Source organism: Primulina eburnea, chromosome 1, assembly GCF_022965805.1.
Source record: "Primulina eburnea isolate SZY01 chromosome 1, ASM2296580v1, whole genome shotgun sequence".
In the NCBI taxonomy this organism is placed as follows: Eukaryota; Viridiplantae; Streptophyta; class Magnoliopsida; order Lamiales; family Gesneriaceae; genus Primulina; species Primulina eburnea.
In genome coordinates, this window is record NC_133101.1 from 61,456,028 (window position 1) to 61,474,709 (window position 18,682).

General features: G+C 36.4%; 2 protein-coding genes and 1 long non-coding RNA gene across 5 annotated transcripts; 2 read left to right on the forward strand and 1 right to left on the reverse strand.

Moving 5' to 3' along the window:
• Positions 1 to 3,178: 3,178 nt before the first annotated feature.
• LOC140837553 (uncharacterized protein At3g17950-like) lies at positions 3,179 to 4,026 on the forward strand. Its single transcript, XM_073203726.1, has 2 exons — positions 3,179 to 3,388; positions 3,473 to 4,026. The coding sequence occupies exons 1-2, from the start codon at positions 3,305 to 3,307 to the stop codon at positions 3,944 to 3,946; spliced, it is 558 nt and encodes a 185-aa protein (XP_073059827.1). The 5' UTR covers positions 3,179 to 3,304; the 3' UTR covers positions 3,947 to 4,026.
• Positions 4,027 to 4,278: 252 nt separating this feature from the next.
• Positions 4,279 to 7,407, reverse strand: LOC140837623 (uncharacterized). Of its 3 annotated transcripts, none has more exons than XR_012119429.1 (4): positions 7,253 to 7,407; positions 6,991 to 7,090; positions 5,047 to 5,578; positions 4,279 to 4,550 (listed from the first exon to the last, which is right to left on the reverse strand). It is a non-coding gene; the product is annotated as an uncharacterized lncRNA (long non-coding RNA). The 3 variants fall into 3 exon arrangements; XR_012119430.1 differs by having other exon boundaries at positions 5,047 to 5,203; positions 5,410 to 5,578; positions 6,991 to 7,407; XR_012119428.1 differs by having other exon boundaries at positions 6,991 to 7,407.
• A 1,554-nt stretch (positions 7,408 to 8,961) lies between these two features.
• On the forward strand, positions 8,962 to 17,697 carry LOC140837643 (lysine-specific demethylase REF6-like). The gene is given in 8 exon segments (XM_073203761.1): positions 8,962 to 10,139; positions 11,908 to 11,986; positions 12,075 to 12,142; positions 12,262 to 12,412; positions 14,001 to 14,553; positions 14,555 to 14,621; positions 14,930 to 15,583; positions 15,783 to 17,697. Coding segments are annotated over 8 exon segments (4,026 nt in total). The 5' UTR covers positions 8,962 to 9,298; the 3' UTR covers positions 17,396 to 17,697.
• The last annotated feature ends 985 nt before the right edge of the window (positions 17,698 to 18,682 follow it).

Here is an 18,682-nt window from a genome sequence, read left to right on the forward strand (position 1 = left end):
CAAATGGAGTGCCTTTGAGTGGCACGATCTCCCCGGTTGGAATAGTGTGTTGATCCGTGGGAGTAAGATGATTCGCAAAGATTTGTATGGTGTGATCAAGAACGTTACCGGAATTGTGACCTGCCAGATTCCAATAGGTGTGCTGAGCCAAATTGATTAGTGTTGGCTTGTTTTCCGGCACGGCTTCCATGTAGAGTCTCAGTGTAGTCTTGGAAGTAAGTGTGTAGGTTGCAGTGACAGAAACATCACCTGGATAGCCTGCAATAAAAATAAACAAAAGAAATGGCAGTATACACATTAGTTCTGCGAGTGTGAGCAAAACAAAATACAGGAGGCTACCTTCCTCTCCATCCCAACTCTTGTATTTGAAGGTAATTCATGGATTATCACCCTGCTTATGCTCCACGACATCCCAAATAACCTTGTCATATCCCTTGTGCCCACCTTCAAAAGATTGTACGAAATCGGTGCTAGAAAATTGGAAATTTTGAGGAAAAATACATCATGTGGTTTCCTAGATACAGATTTGTCTTGTCATTCCAAAAAGTAATAGATGCAGCCTCAGATGCTATGAAAACACACTGCACTTCCTTCCTCTTAGCTTTATTATCATCATATAATCTCTATCATACAACCATGCTGTGCTATACCCACTAGCACCAAATAAAGGACAGCAAGCAAACACAAAAGACAGCAATACAAATGAAACTGTAAACTAGCTGGTCTATCATACATCCAAGTGGAACTCTGAAAAAAATGATTTGTAATTAAAATTTGTGAATTCTGGCTTAATGTTGAATCATATTTAAGAAGCTAAAAGGCCCATACCAGCATCGTGAACTTTTACACAAGTTCTCTCTCTTCACAATAACATCTCCAATCAATCTGATATCATACAAGCAAACAGTCGAGATCTGAAAACGGTAAGGAAGACGCCAAATATCAGGAGCTACTATATTGAATTTCACAATAAATTTACAATCCCTGCAATTAAGTCAAGTTGGTCTCCGCTGGTTTTTGTCCTGCAATGTCCAATTAACATGAATGTGTACATGGCGGATATTATTTCCAGAGATATATTTTCCTGCTTTCGGTTTACAAGTATAAGGGTGTGCTAAAATTTATGCCCCAACAGAGAAAGAACAACAATGAGTACCTTTATTTACCCTCGACAACACGACAAGATTCACTTTTTTCACAAGAAAATAACAAGATCGAGATTAAAATCACGTGGGTTCTTTTTTTTTTTTTTTAAAAAATAAATCGATATGAAAATGTCACTGACCAGATATGGCTCGAGAGTATCAAATCCCAGAACAACATCAGCCAATTTCCCTTCAAATGCAAACACAAAACAGCCATAAACAGATATTCACACTTTCCAAAATACACCATTTCTTCATGATTTAGAAGGTGAAATTACCATCTTTATCAGGTACAAACAAGGAGGTGATCGTGCAGCCGAAATTGGAGACATGGACTTGCATAGAGGCTAGAGCCATTGTTAAGTTCGTAGATCTTGGTCTCTGCCATTGACTTGATTCAAGACTTCCTTTTTCCTGTTATTTGTTTTCTTTGAATGTGATCGATGGAAGAAATAGCGCCGGGAGACAGAGAGATACACTGAGAGGACTCGCATTCAGGTGTGGGTGGCATTGACGCAAGAGTTGGCCAACGTAATCGGTGATCAGATTGCGTCCATATTTTGTTTTATTGACAAAAACTTTGATGATCTCACGTATCTTATCTTATTTGGATCATATGTATTTCTATTTATGTTAAGAGTATTAATTTTATTGTGAATATCGTTATGGTTGACCATCTCACAGATAAAAATTCTTGAGATCGTCTCATAAGAGACCTGTTCTTTATTTATTTATTACAGCTTGGTCCATTCTTTTTTATTCCCGAATTTATATGAAATAATATTCGTCTATAAATTACATTAAGATAGAAAAATTCCAAAATATTTTTTTTATGTTACGTATGATATAATAAATGTTTTTATTCAGGTATGATCGTCATTCATAAATTGAAATAATTTTTAAATAGATTTTATGATATCTATTTAATTAAATGAAGGTAAAATATATTTGTTTGTAATCCCATTATTTTGGCTCATGGATGAATGACGAATAACACATGAGATAAAAGATGATAAATCTGATATTTTACATAAACTAGATGTTAGAAATACATGCTTATTTTAAACTGATAGAAAATATCATGGTTAAAATTCTCTAGACTTATAACAGATAATTAGTTTTGTCAGTATGAAGAAGGATCGATAGATTCTTGATTTTTATGAGTATATAATTAAAGAACATGTTATCAGAAAAATAAATGAAGACAGTTCATTTATGATAAATATATAGGCAAAAGAGGGTGTAGAAAAGTCTCGATTCAATTTCGCGAGACATTTTTTTTTTTCTTCTGATTTTACCGATAAAAAATATTATTTTTTACACTAAATATCCAAATCAATGTTTTAATAATCGTAATAGTAATCAAACCGATTTACCTTAATTCAATCAGTCGACGATTGGATATAAAAAAACGTTATATTGTATAAAATGATAATATAATATAGTAAATAATATATTTTAAATTTTAAATATCTTAAATGCATATATATATATATTATATGTATATAAATAATAAAAAAATATATTTATTATATTTTTTAAAAAATATAATAAAATTTGTTGGGATGTCAAATCTCAATTGTGGACATCGAGTGGTCCATTTGCTTTCCATGCAACATTTCATAGAATTATTGTTCACCTTACTTAGGTGGAAAGTTTCATTTTCACTTTAGGTGTGGAGCCTTCTTCAATTTATAATTATTAAGAATAATATAAATGAATGGTAAATTTGAACCTAAAAGATGTGCAAAAAAACTTAAATATATGTATTTAATAGTAGGAGAAAAAAATTTTTACAAAAAAATTATAAATATTTCAGACAAATAATAAATGGATAATGTATACTAAAAATACAACTATCGACTAGTATGAACAAATGATGAATCAAAGATGTTCATCTTACATCGAAATAAAAATTTATACTCCATTAAAAGAAGTGTGTCGGTCTTTTTATCAACATTTTATGAAACGAATTTATCTAATATAATTTAATTGACAAGTGATTTGCAAACTAATCAATTTTGAAATTATAAAAATAAAATAATAATATAAAAAACTTGTTTTACGTTGGATTTCACTTGGCAGCCATGATATAGTTGCTGCTTCCTCTACTTTCTACCGACAAAACACCATTTTCACTCACACACAGTGACGCGCTGATGTTAGATCCGGCGAATGATATGGTGCCACCACCCTCCTCCCCCTCCGCTTCTTCGCTGTCTTCTTCTGATCTCGACACCGAGGTAGAAATATGGTTCACCCTTTTGATCTTTCCAGTAAAATCCCGCAAATTATTTCTTGAAAATGAAAGGTGTGTTTTTTTACAGTCAACAGGATCATTCTTCCATGATGGAAGTACCACACTGGGGACCCTTATGGGCGTGACGCTCCAGGCCATCACCTTCAGGGCCGCGTCCCAGCGGGAGAATTCCCTCTCCGCTGTGACTGTAGGTCGGAGGAGCAGGAAACCGGAGAAATTCAGGGGAGGGGTTGTGACGCGGAAGAGGCGGAGGTGGTGGATGTTGTGTGGGGAAGAGGGTGACGCCGCCAGAAGGGCGTCTTTGGGGGAGTATCTGGAAGTGGAGAGGAGGTTTGGAGAGTCGAGCAGTGTAGCGGTGGAGCTGGAAGAAGGGATTGTTCTAGGACAGCCGCGTAATGGGCGGGCTTTGTTTGCTGAGGGTAGGGTCCTACCCCCAGCGGAAGTCGTGGAAGAGTCCCCACCGACTCCGCCGTCGGGAGTATGTAGATTCTCGGCGTTGGTGGCGGTGGATCGGTGGTGCAGTCTGTGCAGCGTGTCTTAGGATAATGATCAGCTTGCTATCATCTTTTGCCCGTCTTTTTTTTTCAACATTTACCATATGGGTCCATTTTCTTTTCATTTTTTTTTAATTTTATCTTTAATTTTTGAGATAAATATTTTTTCTCATCTTGACTTGACATGCATTACCCTTACCAAACATCGGAGAATAATATTTTAATCTGCTAATATTTTTTTCTAGGGGTGGTTATGCTTTGTAGACTTTTTCACATTGTGCCTAATGCAATTAACCCATATTTTCGTGTAGTACGCGACAAATCATGGGAATAAAATGGAAGCCAAGAATACATGGAGGTGGTAGTGTTAACATTTGCGTCCAGGAAACGAGGCATGATATTTTTATTGACTACAGACACAGACACTTGCATCCGCATATTGTAACAAAAACGTAGCTCAAGAATCATCGAACCTCGTCAACTTTTACGTGTTTTTAAGAGAACATAGAAGCTTGTAAAAAAAAGAACAAAGTTTACTTCCCTGGTGGCATGTGGAAGACTGTAAGACAAAATTTCTCATCTCACCACAATTTGATGGATGGGAGGGAGGAATCAATATCTCCTACTGTTACTGCAGCTGAAAGTGAGTACCTGCACCAGATAAGCATTTTTATTATCACAAGTGAAGAGACTAAAATGGAGATTAGAACTGAAAAAGAAATCAAGATAAAGCCCATGGGAAAAAATTCGAACTTCAAAGAAGTAACAGCACATGTCCTAAAATCCATTCGTACATGTAACAGCCTACAAAAAAGAAAACACCACCCATCCAAATATGTAAAGCTGCTACTGCAAAATAGCAGCAACGAAGTCTTTTCACCCTTGGCACTTGCGTGGAATATCAAATACATTCAGAAAATAAGTTGTACGACATTAACCATAACACTACTAAAATATGAATATTGCTAACTGGCACCAAGAAAAAATGGGAAGATAAAAGTTTTCCACATATTGGAAAAGTTATGATTTTAATGAGAGAAATACCAAGAGAAAGTCAAATCAAGCTCATTTGATAAAAGATGTATCGTGTACAAAAGGGTGCAAATTTGAGTGAATGACTAACAAAGGGCAACAGAATGATACATACCAAGTTAATGTATAATTGAGACGATCTTGTGGCATAACTGAGCTACGACTAAGCGCATTGGCATGCTTTGGAACAGGGTACGGGCTTGCTTTGATATTGTCATTGATAGCTTCCATGTAGAGTGCTTTCTCAGAAAGCCAACAAACTCGAGCAATTGCTGGAACATCAACATAAAACCACTGAGAGGTACCAGGGATCATTTGGTGTCCCAAATATACTTGGCTTCTCAATGTTACACTGAGGACTTCTACAGAGACGACAGATGCATCATGCTCTTGTCGTCTTTAATACATTGTAATTTTATTTCATAGTTAAGTCATCCATTAAAACTCGTCAAAACACAAAGAAACATAAATTTACAACCTCAAGTTTTTTTGGTTTGTTAGACCAAACTGCCACCAAAATTTTTTTGCAATGTCGAGTTGGGGTGGATGAATTACTTGACAGCCTATCATCCTCTGAAACATCTAACGCCTTGTCTCTCCAACTACGCAGCACCCACCCTCTATTGACTAACACATGTGATTGCAGACTGCAAGAAATTCAAGGATATATTCAAGAAACTTACCTGTATTCTCAAGAAACCATGAAAATAATTGACAATGTATATTGGATACATCAAACAACCTTGGATAATTTATAATGAATAGAGTATAATCAAGGATTGCCACTATCATAGTCCTAAGAACAATAAGAAAATCTTTAGTGATAACAGCACGAAACACTTGTGAACTAAAAAAATATCGCCCCTTATCATCGGAATGCATGGTAATATGGAACTGTTTAATGTTTTCAGAAAACATTACGAGAAAATGCGATTTGGAATATATGCTTGATTTTAACTTCTAAATGAGATTTTTTTCATTGCAGATGTTACTTCATGAAAAAAAATGTATTGTTTTGGTGATGTCACACTCTCGTATATCAAGCTATTTATTGGTTTATGAGGTATTTTAGAGTCTTAAATATGAAATATTGAGTTAAAAAGTCAAAGCATAACGGTAAAGTATTTTTGAGTGATGACTGGTTGAATTACAAAAGAACTATTGTGTTAGTAGGAGAAAGAAAAAGCTTTATGCAAATACATGCAAACATTGTCAAGATGTTTTAAATGTTCACTACAAATTTTGTCCAGCAAACAGATCATGGTTTGGAGACCAAATTCTGCATCACAATGCAAATCTTCTTTTAAAACTTACATTACTTAACATAATTAAATAGCAAAGCTGGAAGGTGGATAATAATATTCATTGGCTTGCTTATTTGAATATTCTCTCCAACATTTTGCCTTTCAAGATCACCAAGAACCGGAATGAGGGGTGTTATAAGGTAGTATCCGTTTTCAGTGAGTCTAGAAATGCTCCTTGAACTTGGACCAACATATACTGACTTCTTGTCATCAAAAGCTCCTCTACTGTATTCTCCTGAACTCCAAAGAATCAGGGTTGCCAATGAAAGACAAAATTGATTGCCTTTAAGTGGTTCAATTCCAAGTCTACTTTGCCGAAACTCTAGCATTCTTATCTGTACATACAAAACAAGAGGGAGTGGGAGGGACCAGATTTCAACCAAGGCCCAGATCCATTTGAGTTATGTAGTGATTATTTTCCTTAAAAATCCAAATGCAACGAAATTTGTCGCATTCATCAAAATCAACAGACAGTTTGGTTAGGTTGCACGATGATTGTCAAATAACTACGTGACAAAGTGATCCTAAGTAATGAGCAATAACAGTTCACTATTCTCACAATTTTGTGCGTTAACTAAAAAATAATCACAGTTTGCAGTTTGTTACTACCACTCTCAAATATCTTCCAAATTGGCCAATATTTTAAAGCAGCAGAAAACATGCTCATTCAGTGAAAACAATCCAACACTTCTGTGGAACATATATCCGCAGGTAAGATAGCACGATACAGAAATGAAAAAGAAACAAAAGCTAACTTTTCTTGTCTTCTGAAGATCTGCCAAGTGCCAAGGCCAAAAGTAATGGCACCTGGTATAAAAAGAAGTAGCTTCGACCATGTTGACCTCCCTCTTTTCTCTGCAAATCAAGAACACCATTGCAGAACAGGAGATCATTTCCCGTCCCATAATAAAAAAGAACCAATTTTGTCATGATATCAACCACTCCCGGAAAAACCCATAAACCTCAGATGCAAAAACAGGAAAATATCGAATCTTAGGTGGAATATCATGATTCAACCTTGCTCTACATCAGGCACAGAAATAGCTGGGGCTGAAGTGGACTACAGGGATAGTTGTGGTGCCCACTTGAGTTTGACTGCGGGACGCACCCGCCGCCGGAGATTCCTTTCTATGAAAGGTGCTGGCATAGCGGAGATGGCGACGATGACATCCGGAACAGGGTTCGCCGAATGGCCGATAAGGCACTGAAGGAAGGGAACGGTGGACCTTCCAAAGTTCCGCCATCGTTGTGATTGTAGCGCTATGTGGGTTTTACGGCCGCATAACGGGAAAGTGGACACGGCGAACGGAAGCAATTGCGACGGATTTGTTTAAAATCGCGACAGCGACGTTTACCAAACCGCGCTAAATTGTCCGAAAGCCCCCAATCTGCGCCTTGGCGTGGACAAAAGTAGGGCGATAAAATCGTAACAATTACAAATAAATATCCCATTCTATGATATTCGTCATTCAATCTAGTCAATTTCCCTTTGTTCACTCATATCAAATGTTCGATCAATTTAATCTATGAGATAGGATGAAATAAACAATGAGCTCGCTCCTCTGCGCACTCTTCATGGTATTAGCTTGGTATGTATAATTTTAGTGGTATTTTCTATTGTGTATTATTGTAAAATAGTTTGTATTGTCTATAATTTGTAATATTGATATAAAATAATTCATTTATATTACATTTTTTACCATCTTTTGAATTACATTTTTTTATAGTTCCGCAACCGTTCCCCATAACTTGAGAACGACGGTCGTGCCGTCCACACGAACCTTCGGGAACCATGTCCGAACATCTACTTTCTTTGGCACTAGAAGACCGGTCAGTGAACTGTGAGTCGGCTGTAACTGGACACGGTTTATTATTTTTAAAATGGAAAAAATAGAATAAACTAATAAATAAAATAATCATAAAAATTAATAGTTTTTTTCTCAATTTCATTTTCAAAATAAAAATATTTTCTACCTTTTTAAAGAATTTTTATTAGAGTATGTCTCGTATATTAAAAAAAACTTTTAACACTCTATAAATTATATAACGGTTTCTTTTGAAACGTCTCAGAATCTTATCTGCGGACTCGTACCATCTATTACAATAAAAGTAATACAAAAAAGTATTTTTTTTTGAATGCCCACATTGTATCACAATACGACACGTACATAAAGGATTGGATTGTATGTAATAAAAAATTTATTTAATTTACTAAAAACTCAAACAAACATGATTTTTCCACACACAAAAAATATATAATGCTGAAATTTGAAGATAATTTCGATGACTCATAACTCATCTGATAATAATATAAATTTAGACAAAAACTTGTGTGAGACGGTCTCACGGGTCGTATTTGTGAGACGAGTCTCTTATTTGGGTCATCCATGAAAAAATATAACTTTTTATTTTAAGAGTATTATTTTTTATTGTGAATATAAATAGAATTGACCTGTCTCACAGATTAAGATCCGTGAGATGGTCTCACATGAAACTCACTCTAAATTTAAATGAAATTTCGAACTCAATCTCAATTACTTTTAATTTTTTTTTTAAAATAAACCAATATTCAGAAAAGTCTAAACTCACAAGTTAAAAATTAACTTTTTAGAATTTTAGTAAAAAAAAAAAAAAACCACCAATAAGAAAGAAATATAATGGCAGAACAGTAATTTTATCCAAAGTCACAGTCATTTGCCCAACCTTGAACTAAACCACCACTGCACAGTCCACACTCGCATTAACCTTTTCTCCTCTCCTCTGTTCGTTTCTTACCAAAAAACAGAGGAGAGAAGAACAACACTCAAAAAAAATAATTATATATTCCCCCGTTAAACCCAAAAAAATAGCAGAAAAATGATAGAATAGAGAGAACGGAATCTCAAAATCCATTCTTCGACTAATTTCAGCATTCTATACTTCTTAATGCTTCCCTTGTGAACCCCCCAGATCTCACATTTGGTGACATGCATATTCAAATTTTTGTTGCACAGTTGTTTCTGTATCCTTATTGGTTCGTTGATATGATTTCGTAAGTTTATTAGTTGTTTGTTTTACTCAATAATGGCGGCTGAAGTGAACTGTGGTGCGAGTTTTGAGGTTCCTCCATGGTTAAAATCTATGCCGGTGGCGCCAGAGTATCACCCCACTTTAGCTGAGTTTCAAGATCCAATTGGGTACATTTTCAAGATTGAAAAAGAGGCCGCTAAATATGGTATTTGCAAAATTGTCCCCCCTGTGCCTGCAGGTTCCAAGAAAACTGTTATTGCTAATTTTAACAGGTCTCTTCTAGCTCGGGCAAAAGAGTTGAATCCGGGTTCTACTTTTACCACACGGCAACAGCAAATTGGGTTCTGCCCGAGGAAGCACCGCCCCGTGAAGAAATCGGTGTGGTTGAGTGGTGAGAAGTATACTCTGTCGGAGTTCGAGGCAAAGGCTAAGAGTTTTGAAAAGAGTTACTTGAAAAAGTATGCAAAAAAGGATTTAAATGCATTGGAAATGGAGACCCTTTTTTGGAATGCCACTGTAGATAAGCCCTTCTCGGTGGAGTACGCAAATGACATGCCAGGATCGGCATTTGTGACAAGGAGGAGTAATGTCAAGAAGAGTGAGGGTGTGGTGACTGTGGGAGAGACCGATTGGAACATGAGGGGAGTGTCCAGGGCGAGTGTGTCTTTATTGAGGTTCATGAAGGAGGAGATTCCGGGAGTGACTTCGCCTATGGTTTATGTTGCAATGATGTTTAGCTGGTTTGCGTGGCATGTAGAGGATCATGATTTTCATAGTTTGAATTATTTACATATGGGTGCCGGAAAGACATGGTATGGTGTGCCACATGAGGCAGCTTTTGCTTTTGAGGAAGTGATCAGGGAACATGGTTACGGTGGAGAAATCAATCCACTTTGTAAGTTTATAGTCAACGCATAAAAATTGAGATTAATGTGAATATCAGATTTTTTGAAGAAAATTTGCGTGCCATTTTTAATGGGATGCTCTGTTTTACATTGTTGTGAGCTCATGGAGGATTTCCAATTTTTAAAATCCCCTTTTTAGAATCTTACATGATTGTTGAATTGAGCAGCAAAGCCTTTCTCGAGCTGAATTTCATTCAAATGTCCAAACCGTGTTTCCATATCTATTTTAGTGCTGGTAACTGCTGCATCATCCCCCACAACCTATGATTGATAAATATGCTTACTAGTTATTTGTTAGTTCTGAAGCTGTGTTGGAAAAGATGTTAAATATTAGTTTATGGCTGAAAATAGAAAGCAGTTTTCTTTTTGGCCTTTACTTTGGAAGTCATTCCCCTCGTTTGACTGGCAATAGATAACTTCAATATCATAAGTTTCTGTTCTTTCGGCAACATATATCCATTTTTAACATATTATCATGAAAGAGGACAATGGATTGACTCCTCAGTTAATCTATTGATCAAAGTGGTAGTTACACAGAATTGTGATTACGTACCTGGAATAAGCTGTCTATGGCTTCCAACATCTCCAACGATTATAATTGATCCCCTTGTGAGTTCTGGACTACTAGGGGCCTGGAAGAAAATTAAAGGCCCAAGATAAGATTTGTTTACACTAGGAAACCCATTTAGGAAGTATCACTAGGGAAGAGGAATAAGAGAGAGTGAGGAGGGGTGTTAGTTATTCATTCCGTTAATTTGTTATGCTGGTTCCTGGATTCAAATAACAACTCCAAACAGAAGACGAGAATGAAGAACAAAGGTAAATTCAAGAACTGAAATAGAGAAATAATATTGATAGTGTTTTCCCAGAGAAGATCTGGTAATTATTGTTAGGGGCCTGGAAGATAATCTAAGGCCCAAGATAAGATTTGTTTACACTAGGAGGTCCCATTTAGGAAGTATCACGTGGGAAGGGGGAATAAGAGAGCGAGGGAGAGGAGTTAGTTATTCATTCCGTTCATTTGTTATTCTGTTTTGTCTTTGGGAAAACACTATCAGTATTATATCTATATTTCAGTTCTTGAACGTACCTTTGTTCTTCATTCTTGTCTTCTGTTGTAGTTGTTATTTGAATCCAGGAACCGGCATAACATGGACTCAGCAGATTGAAGGACGTATCGAGGAGATTTTGTATTTGTAACCAAAATGAACGTGTATCAAGCAAAATACAGAAATGGATGTTTACTGCTTTTGCATTTTGGTGCTATTTACTGTTTGAAAACCTGATGTGTCAACCCTATCTCTAAATGCCAAACCGTGTTACGCACCATACAGTTTTCGCATGTGATGTTTAAAGCTGATGGATTCTGGAAACAGATATTCTTCAAGGAATATTTTGGAATGCTGATTTTGGTTTGTAGATTATTATCACATTTTAGATGGAATTTATTAGCCTATTCATTTTACCCATCCACAGTCCACACCACCCCCAAAGAAAGAAGATCCAAATTTAGGGGTTATTCTAGTTGTGAGGAACAACAAATGCTTCTTTGAGCGGGTTATAGATGAGATTTTATGTATATATGCACACGCGCGCGCGATCGCGCACACACACAACTGGAGGCTTAACGCCTTCTGTTATATTCAGAGCGTTTGTGTGTGTGTGTTTATTCATGACACTTCTCATTGTTTGGTTGCCCCTGAATTTTTGTCTTTATCTATTTAATGCGTATATTTATCATTATATCTTTTCATCCAGTGACATTTTCTACACTTGGTGAGAAGACAACAGTCATGTCTCCTGAAGTACTTCTTAATGCTGGTGTTCCATGCTGCAGGTGACACTTCGCTGCATTATCACGTCCCTATTTACTTTTGCTCTTCATCTGAACATGTAATCCTTACTTTTATACTGTCTTGAGTTAGGTTGGTGCAAAATGCTGGAGAATTTGTCGTGACTTTTCCAAGAGCCTATCACTCAGGGTTCAGTCATGGTAAGACACTTACACTTTCAATTTCGATATCTCAGAAATCAACTGTCAAGAGAAGTTGCATAAGATCTATATTCTTGAAATGTAAAATTATTCATTTTTACACGATACTATCATTTTAGGATTTAATTGTGGAGAGGCAGCTAATATTGCTACTCCTGAATGGTTGAGGGTTGCTAAAGACGCGGCAATTCGAAGGGCATCAATCAATTGTCCTCCTATGGTCTCTCACTTCCAGTTACTGTATGATCTAGCACTTTCGTTATGTTCAAGGTTTGTTTTCTATCATGTCCTTTTGATTCATATCAGGAAATTGCCAAATACAATTTTCCAGAAATAATGTTGTGTTAAAACCTGATTCATCTCAAGTGATAAGAGTTTAGGTACTTTCATGAATTGGAACTCTAAATTTGAACCTCGTAAACCCGTGCATTTGCTCATCAATAAATTTGGATGAAAAAGAAGCCCTTATAATCTTAATCCCTTACTGCTACACTGATTGATAAGACAGTCATTTGGGGTTTTTGAATGTTGTGTTCTGCAAAATGCACCATTAATGCATTTTTTTAACTCTCTCACTCCAAATTATGGTTATAAAAATCTTTCGAGAGGTGCACCTAGATGTAAGTCAAGGTGCAACCTCTCAACGAAGTGTGCGCCTCAAATTTACAGCACGAGCCTTGGTGCCCCTTAAAGGCTGAAAGCCTTTTATGCATGCCTTAAATGTAGTGATGATGCATTTCGAGTGAATTGCAAGGTATTGATTTTTCATTTGTGCTTGTATGCAAATGAATATTTATTTTATTATCATTCAAGACTTCGTAACATCCTTATTAGATAACATGTGGATGTTTTCTAATTAGATATAGTATGCTATCAGCTATCCCTTAGTATGCCTGCAGGACCGAACACTTGTACTAATAGAATTCGCTCTCCGTCGTTACAGCCTCCCAATTTTGCAAGTCTTGTAGTTTTTAAAATTTTAATTTTGCATATGGAATACCTTAATGGTTTACAATTAACAATCCTCTATATCAATCATGTTGATTTTACAAATCAATATTAATGTTTTTTTGCTAAACCAAAATTATATGTTTTATCTTCAGATTGCATTTGAAAATCCTCAATTTTCATTGTTAAAAATATTTATGTTGTGTTCAAGATGTTGGATTAACAATATATATTTCAAATTCTAAAAAGCAACCTAATAGATATATCTCTGTTCTCTCTTTATTTGATAGAGAATGCTTCATTTAATTTGGGATTTTTATGTTGAATGAGCTAGATGGACATTCTTCTAGTTGTGCTTACTTGAGATTTGCTTGAAATCAGATTGCCATCATTGTTTTGCTTGGCTGCTCTACATTTTTCCAATTCAGTTCTATCCTACTATTTATTGTGCTAGAGTACAGTTTTATTCTATGTTCTCCCCTGGTGATTCCAATTATTATGCTCATCCTCTCGCTTGCTCCCCCACCAAAAAAAGTAACTAAACATACCTGGCCATAATGGACTCGCTTCTAAAACTGTCTTCTACTAATGCTGCTTCGACAGATTGTTGCACTAAGACATGGTTGTCAATAATGGAAACCATGTCCTCTAAGTCATCAGTAAAAGAATTGACGCGACATTCATTCTTACAATAATTGGTCTTTCATGTTTGAGTTGCTCTGTGTCTTCTTATTATTGTATGATATATGGCTTGTCCTGTCAGATACTTCAGCTAGTATAGTCCTTATAAAAATGTAGGGTCACTATTCTTACAATAAGCATTATAGTTATGTCGTTTGGTATAAAGACATCTTTTAAAATATGGCATGTGGATTATCTTTCTTCAGCATTTGTATTTATTTTGCTGTAGAGTACCAAAGAGCATTGCCATGAAACCACGGAGTTCTCGATTAAAGGAGAAAAACAAGGATGAAGGAGAAATATTGATCAAAGAGCTATTTTGCCGGGATATGATGCAGAATAACAGTATCCTTCACATTCTTGGGAAAGGATCATCTATCGTCCTTCTTCCTCAAAATTCTCTGAATCTCATAACGTCCCCAAATTCACAAGATGGATTGCATTTTACAACAAAGTTTAGGTTCCCTGGATTATGCAGTGCTAATGTTGAGTCGAAAACTTCAAGCTGTAATGTTCATGATGATTTTACTCTAGACAGGATGCAGGTTAAAGAGAGGTTCTGTGATGTAAAGGAAACCCCTTTTTCTTTAGGTAATAGTAATGACACTCATTATACGGAGCTTACTGATTCCGATGTAAAAAAGGCTTCTCAATATGATCAGGGATTGTTTACATGTGTCACTTGTGGAATTCTGTGTTTCACATGTGTTGCTATAGTTCAACCCACGAAGGCCACTGATCAGTACCTGAAGTCAGCTGATTGTAGCATATTTAATAACTGGGGGTATAGCTTGTAGCGACCACAATCCCATAAGTGATGCTACAAACCCTCGAATGAATTCTTGTTCAGGTAATATAACAGGTTAAATTATTATAATACATAATTTATTTTATTTATTTTCAGTAAAAGTAATCGTGCAAATCTAATGTTTTGTCTCAGTTTTTTCACTTGGTGTTGCATTGTCATGTGTTGTTTCTGTTTATGTGGATATGCAAGTGAAGTTCTATTTTGTGTAAACAATATTTATAACTTGGTGGAAAAACAAGACCATTATAAAATTGTGCCTATTTTGTTGATGATCCCAAACCAAATAATAGTGAGTGACTTTTGGCGACTATCCGTGGCCTATGTTGTGAGCTTCTTGTGTTCTTTTGTAGGGATGATGCAGAAATATGGACTCCTTGATATCCCACCATGTACTGGTAATCGAGTTCGAGCTTTGGATGATGAAAGCTTAGAAATGGATTCTAATAATGAAGCAAGTAAAGGCCCTTCTTCTCTTGGCCTATTGGCTTTGGCATATGGTAATTCCTCCGATTCCGAGGAGAATGAGGATGAAGAAGAGTTTCTTGCCAAATCCACGGGAACTGGAGAAAGCAGCTACTTGGACAGTGGACATGCTTGCGAGAATACCGATTCAAATATCAGTTGCGGAAAAGAAGTTTATTTGCACAATTCTGATTCCTACACAAATTTTGGTCTAGCTAGAGAAACATGCAATGAAACAAATCACCGAAGTTCTGACTCGGAAGTTCAAACCAGTGACTGTGCAGTGATTGACTCAAACTCATTAATTGACAGGTTTAGACATCAAAGAATACTTGACGTGCTAAATGGTAAACCTGTGGCCCATGAGAGCAAAGCAACAATGAGCACTGGTTCTGTAGCAATAGAATCATCTTTATCCTTTTACCCTAGATCTGATGAGGACTCTTCTCGATTCCACATATTCTGCCTTCATCATGCCATGGAAGTGGAAAAACAGCTTAATTCAATTGGTGGTGCCCATGTTTTCCTTGTCTGTCATCCTGGTGAGATTCTTTTGCATTCACAACTTTGAAGTACTCTTGACCTACCAAAATTTCCCTGTTCTTAAACTTGGTACCCCCTATGTTTAATAAAATCAGAATTTGAAGATATTCGCAGTGGACTATACTTCGTGTTTTAGAAACTACATTACTAGCTTCCGGCTAGATTTTTTTTCATGAGCATCTTTGATTGTTGTTGCAGACTATCCCAGATTAGAATCTCAAGCAAAAAAGGTTGCAGAAGAACTGGAAAACGACTACCTCTGGAATGAAATTCCATTCAGGGAGGCCAATGAGGACGACAAAGAAAGGATACAATTAGCTTTAGATAGTGAAAACGCCATACATGGAAATGGAGACTGGGCTGTGAAAATGGGCATCAACCTTTTCTACAGTGCGAATCTTAGTCGCTCCCCTCTCTACTGTAAACAGATGCCATACAACTCTGTTCTTTATAGTGCTTTTGGACGCAGATGCCCAGTTAATGGTCCATCATCTAATAATGAATTTGAAGAAAAGGGATCAGGCAGGCAGAAAAAGATAGTTGTTGCCGGGAAATGGTGCGGCAAAGTGTGGATGTCTAGTCAGGCTCATCCGCTGTTAGTTGACCAGAATTTAGAAGAAATGGAGCAGGAAAAGGGGATTACTGCCCTGGTAGATTTGCCTGATCTGAGATCCGAGAAGCTGTTGGACTGCTACCAAGCTGCTGAAACAACTTCTAAAACCAGCAAAAGCAGAGGAAAGAGGAAAAGCACGGTGGAAAATAGCTCACGTTTGAAAGCCACGACTCTTGAGGTGGAAAATGTGGATGAACCACCTCAAGATCATGCACTCTGTAAAAGCCGTAAGCAAGTTAAAAATAAGTGTGGGACTAAACTATTGAAGAAAGATACTACCGAGGCCAAAAATTTGGATGAATCTGCTGAAGAATTTCCACTCAGTAACTGTTGGACTCAAATTAGGAGCAAGAGTAGAACCAAGCGAGTGGAGAAAGAGAGTTCTGAGGATGAAAAGTTTGATGAATCATTTGAAAACATTCCAATTGGCAACTTTTGTAAGCAAATTAAGAGCAAGCGTGGAATTAAAAGATTGAAGGAAGAGAGAAATAACTCCAAAAATTTGGATGAATCGCCACAAGAAATCCCACCAAGCATCTATTGCAAGCTAACTAAGAGTAATTTTGGAACGAGGCTAATGGTGACTCGCGAGCATAAGAAAAATCACGAGAACAGCGGGAAATGGTCCAACTTACTCATTGAAGATGAGGATGATGGTGGTCCCAGCACACGACTAAGGAAAAGAGCTGCAAAGACTCGTAAAGATATAGATCCCAGATCGAGTAAACTGAAAATAGCAGTAAAGAAGCTGCGAAAAGATACAAATACAAAGAAACGTCCAACCATGAAATCTTCTGCCACTTCTCCTAACAAGGTAGCAAGAGCAAGAGATGAGGAAAACGAACATCTATGTGACGTAGAGGGGTGCACCATGAGTTTTGGATCGAAACACGAGCTGACCATGCACAAAAGAAACATCTGCCCAGTGAAGGGATGTGGGAAGAAGTTCTTTTCGCACAAGTATTTGGTGCAGCACCGACGTGTTCATCTCGATGACCGTCCTCTGAAATGTCCCTGGAAAGGCTGCAAGATGTCATTTAAGTGGGCATGGGCAAGGACCGAACACATTAGAGTTCACACAGGGGCTCGACCCTATATTTGTAACGAGTCAGGGTGTGGCCAGACATTTCGGTTCGTGTCAGACTTCAGTCGCCACAAACGGAAGACAGGCCATAATCCAAAGAAAGCTAGAGGATGATCTTACAGATGAATTTTTCTTAACATGGCTGATTAGCAATTTCAACTGACTCAAATTGATGTAGGTCTAGTAGATCAGTTAGCTTAATGTTGGAACTTTTCGTCAGGGTTACAGATGATCATGGTTTGTTCATTGTTCGTTATTGGACAGAAAATTAACTCTAGCAATTGGTTAAACGTGAACGAGAGAATTGGGTGAAAAAAGCAGAAAATTAACATGCAAATATTTGCCTATGTGAGATGCTTTTTTAGTGTACTTCTGCATTCTTGTATTAGACCCAAATCTTATTAATGCTTTCAAGATGTGGGTGGGGGGGGGGGGGGGGGGTTTCATTGTCCAAGTTCTCGTGTACGATATTTTGATTTATTGAAATCTTCACTCAGTATCATTGTCCAAGTTCTCGTGTACGATATTTTGATTTATTGAAATCTTCACTCAGTATATGACATGTGTATTGATTCATATATCATGGTTGAATGAATGACATGATTTATCTATTTGAGTGGATAATGATATAAGCATCAGTGTACTTCAGCATTCTTGTATTGGACCCAAATCTTATTAATGCTTTCAATATGTGGGGGGTTGTCCAAGTTCTCGTGTACAATATTTTGATTTATTGAAATCTTCACTCAATATATGACACGTGTATTGATTCATATATCATAGTTGAATGAATGACATGATTTATCTATTTAACACACATGTCATGTGATGAGTGAATAATGATATCATCGCTCATGTGGGTTGTATGAACAATACCATAAGATTTGAGGAGGGATCCAAATGTAACGCATAAGTACGACTTTGCCATATATTTTCAACTTTGAAGATGATCTTTGTTTCTCAAAGACAATAATCATGGAACCATTTTTATGTAATGGAAAGCCTTTTTTTTTCATTTCATGACTTGATAAAGTTTGTTGCTTTCTTGGAATGCATCCATATAGTCAATCAACTTGATATATATATATATATATATATATATATATATATATATATATATATATTATATTTCATGCTTTAATAGTTGCAATCTCTCTTCTAACATTCTTTAATATTTCCCACTAATCGATTAAATTTAAGAAACATATTTCATCATCAAATTCTATTATACCTTTTTTATTCTTGTTTTGTTCATTTCATACCGTGTTTCAATCATTTTATGAAAAATTTATGCAAAATTGCTACAACGTATGGCAAAACTAATGATTTATTCTCAAACACTTGTCTATAAGATTTTGTTAATTATATTAGTACCACAGCAGAAAGAAACTTATTGAAAGT

Excerpts from the sequence above, each read along its gene's own strand:
- LOC140837553 (XM_073203726.1), top strand. The coding sequence starts at position 3,305 with ATGTTAGATCCGGCGAATGATATGGTGCCACCACCCTCCTCCCCCTCC. Across the intron at positions 3,389-3,472 it reads CTTCTGATCTCGACACCGAG|TCAACAGGATCATTCTTCCA; the intron begins GTAGAAATATGG and ends GTTTTTTTACAG.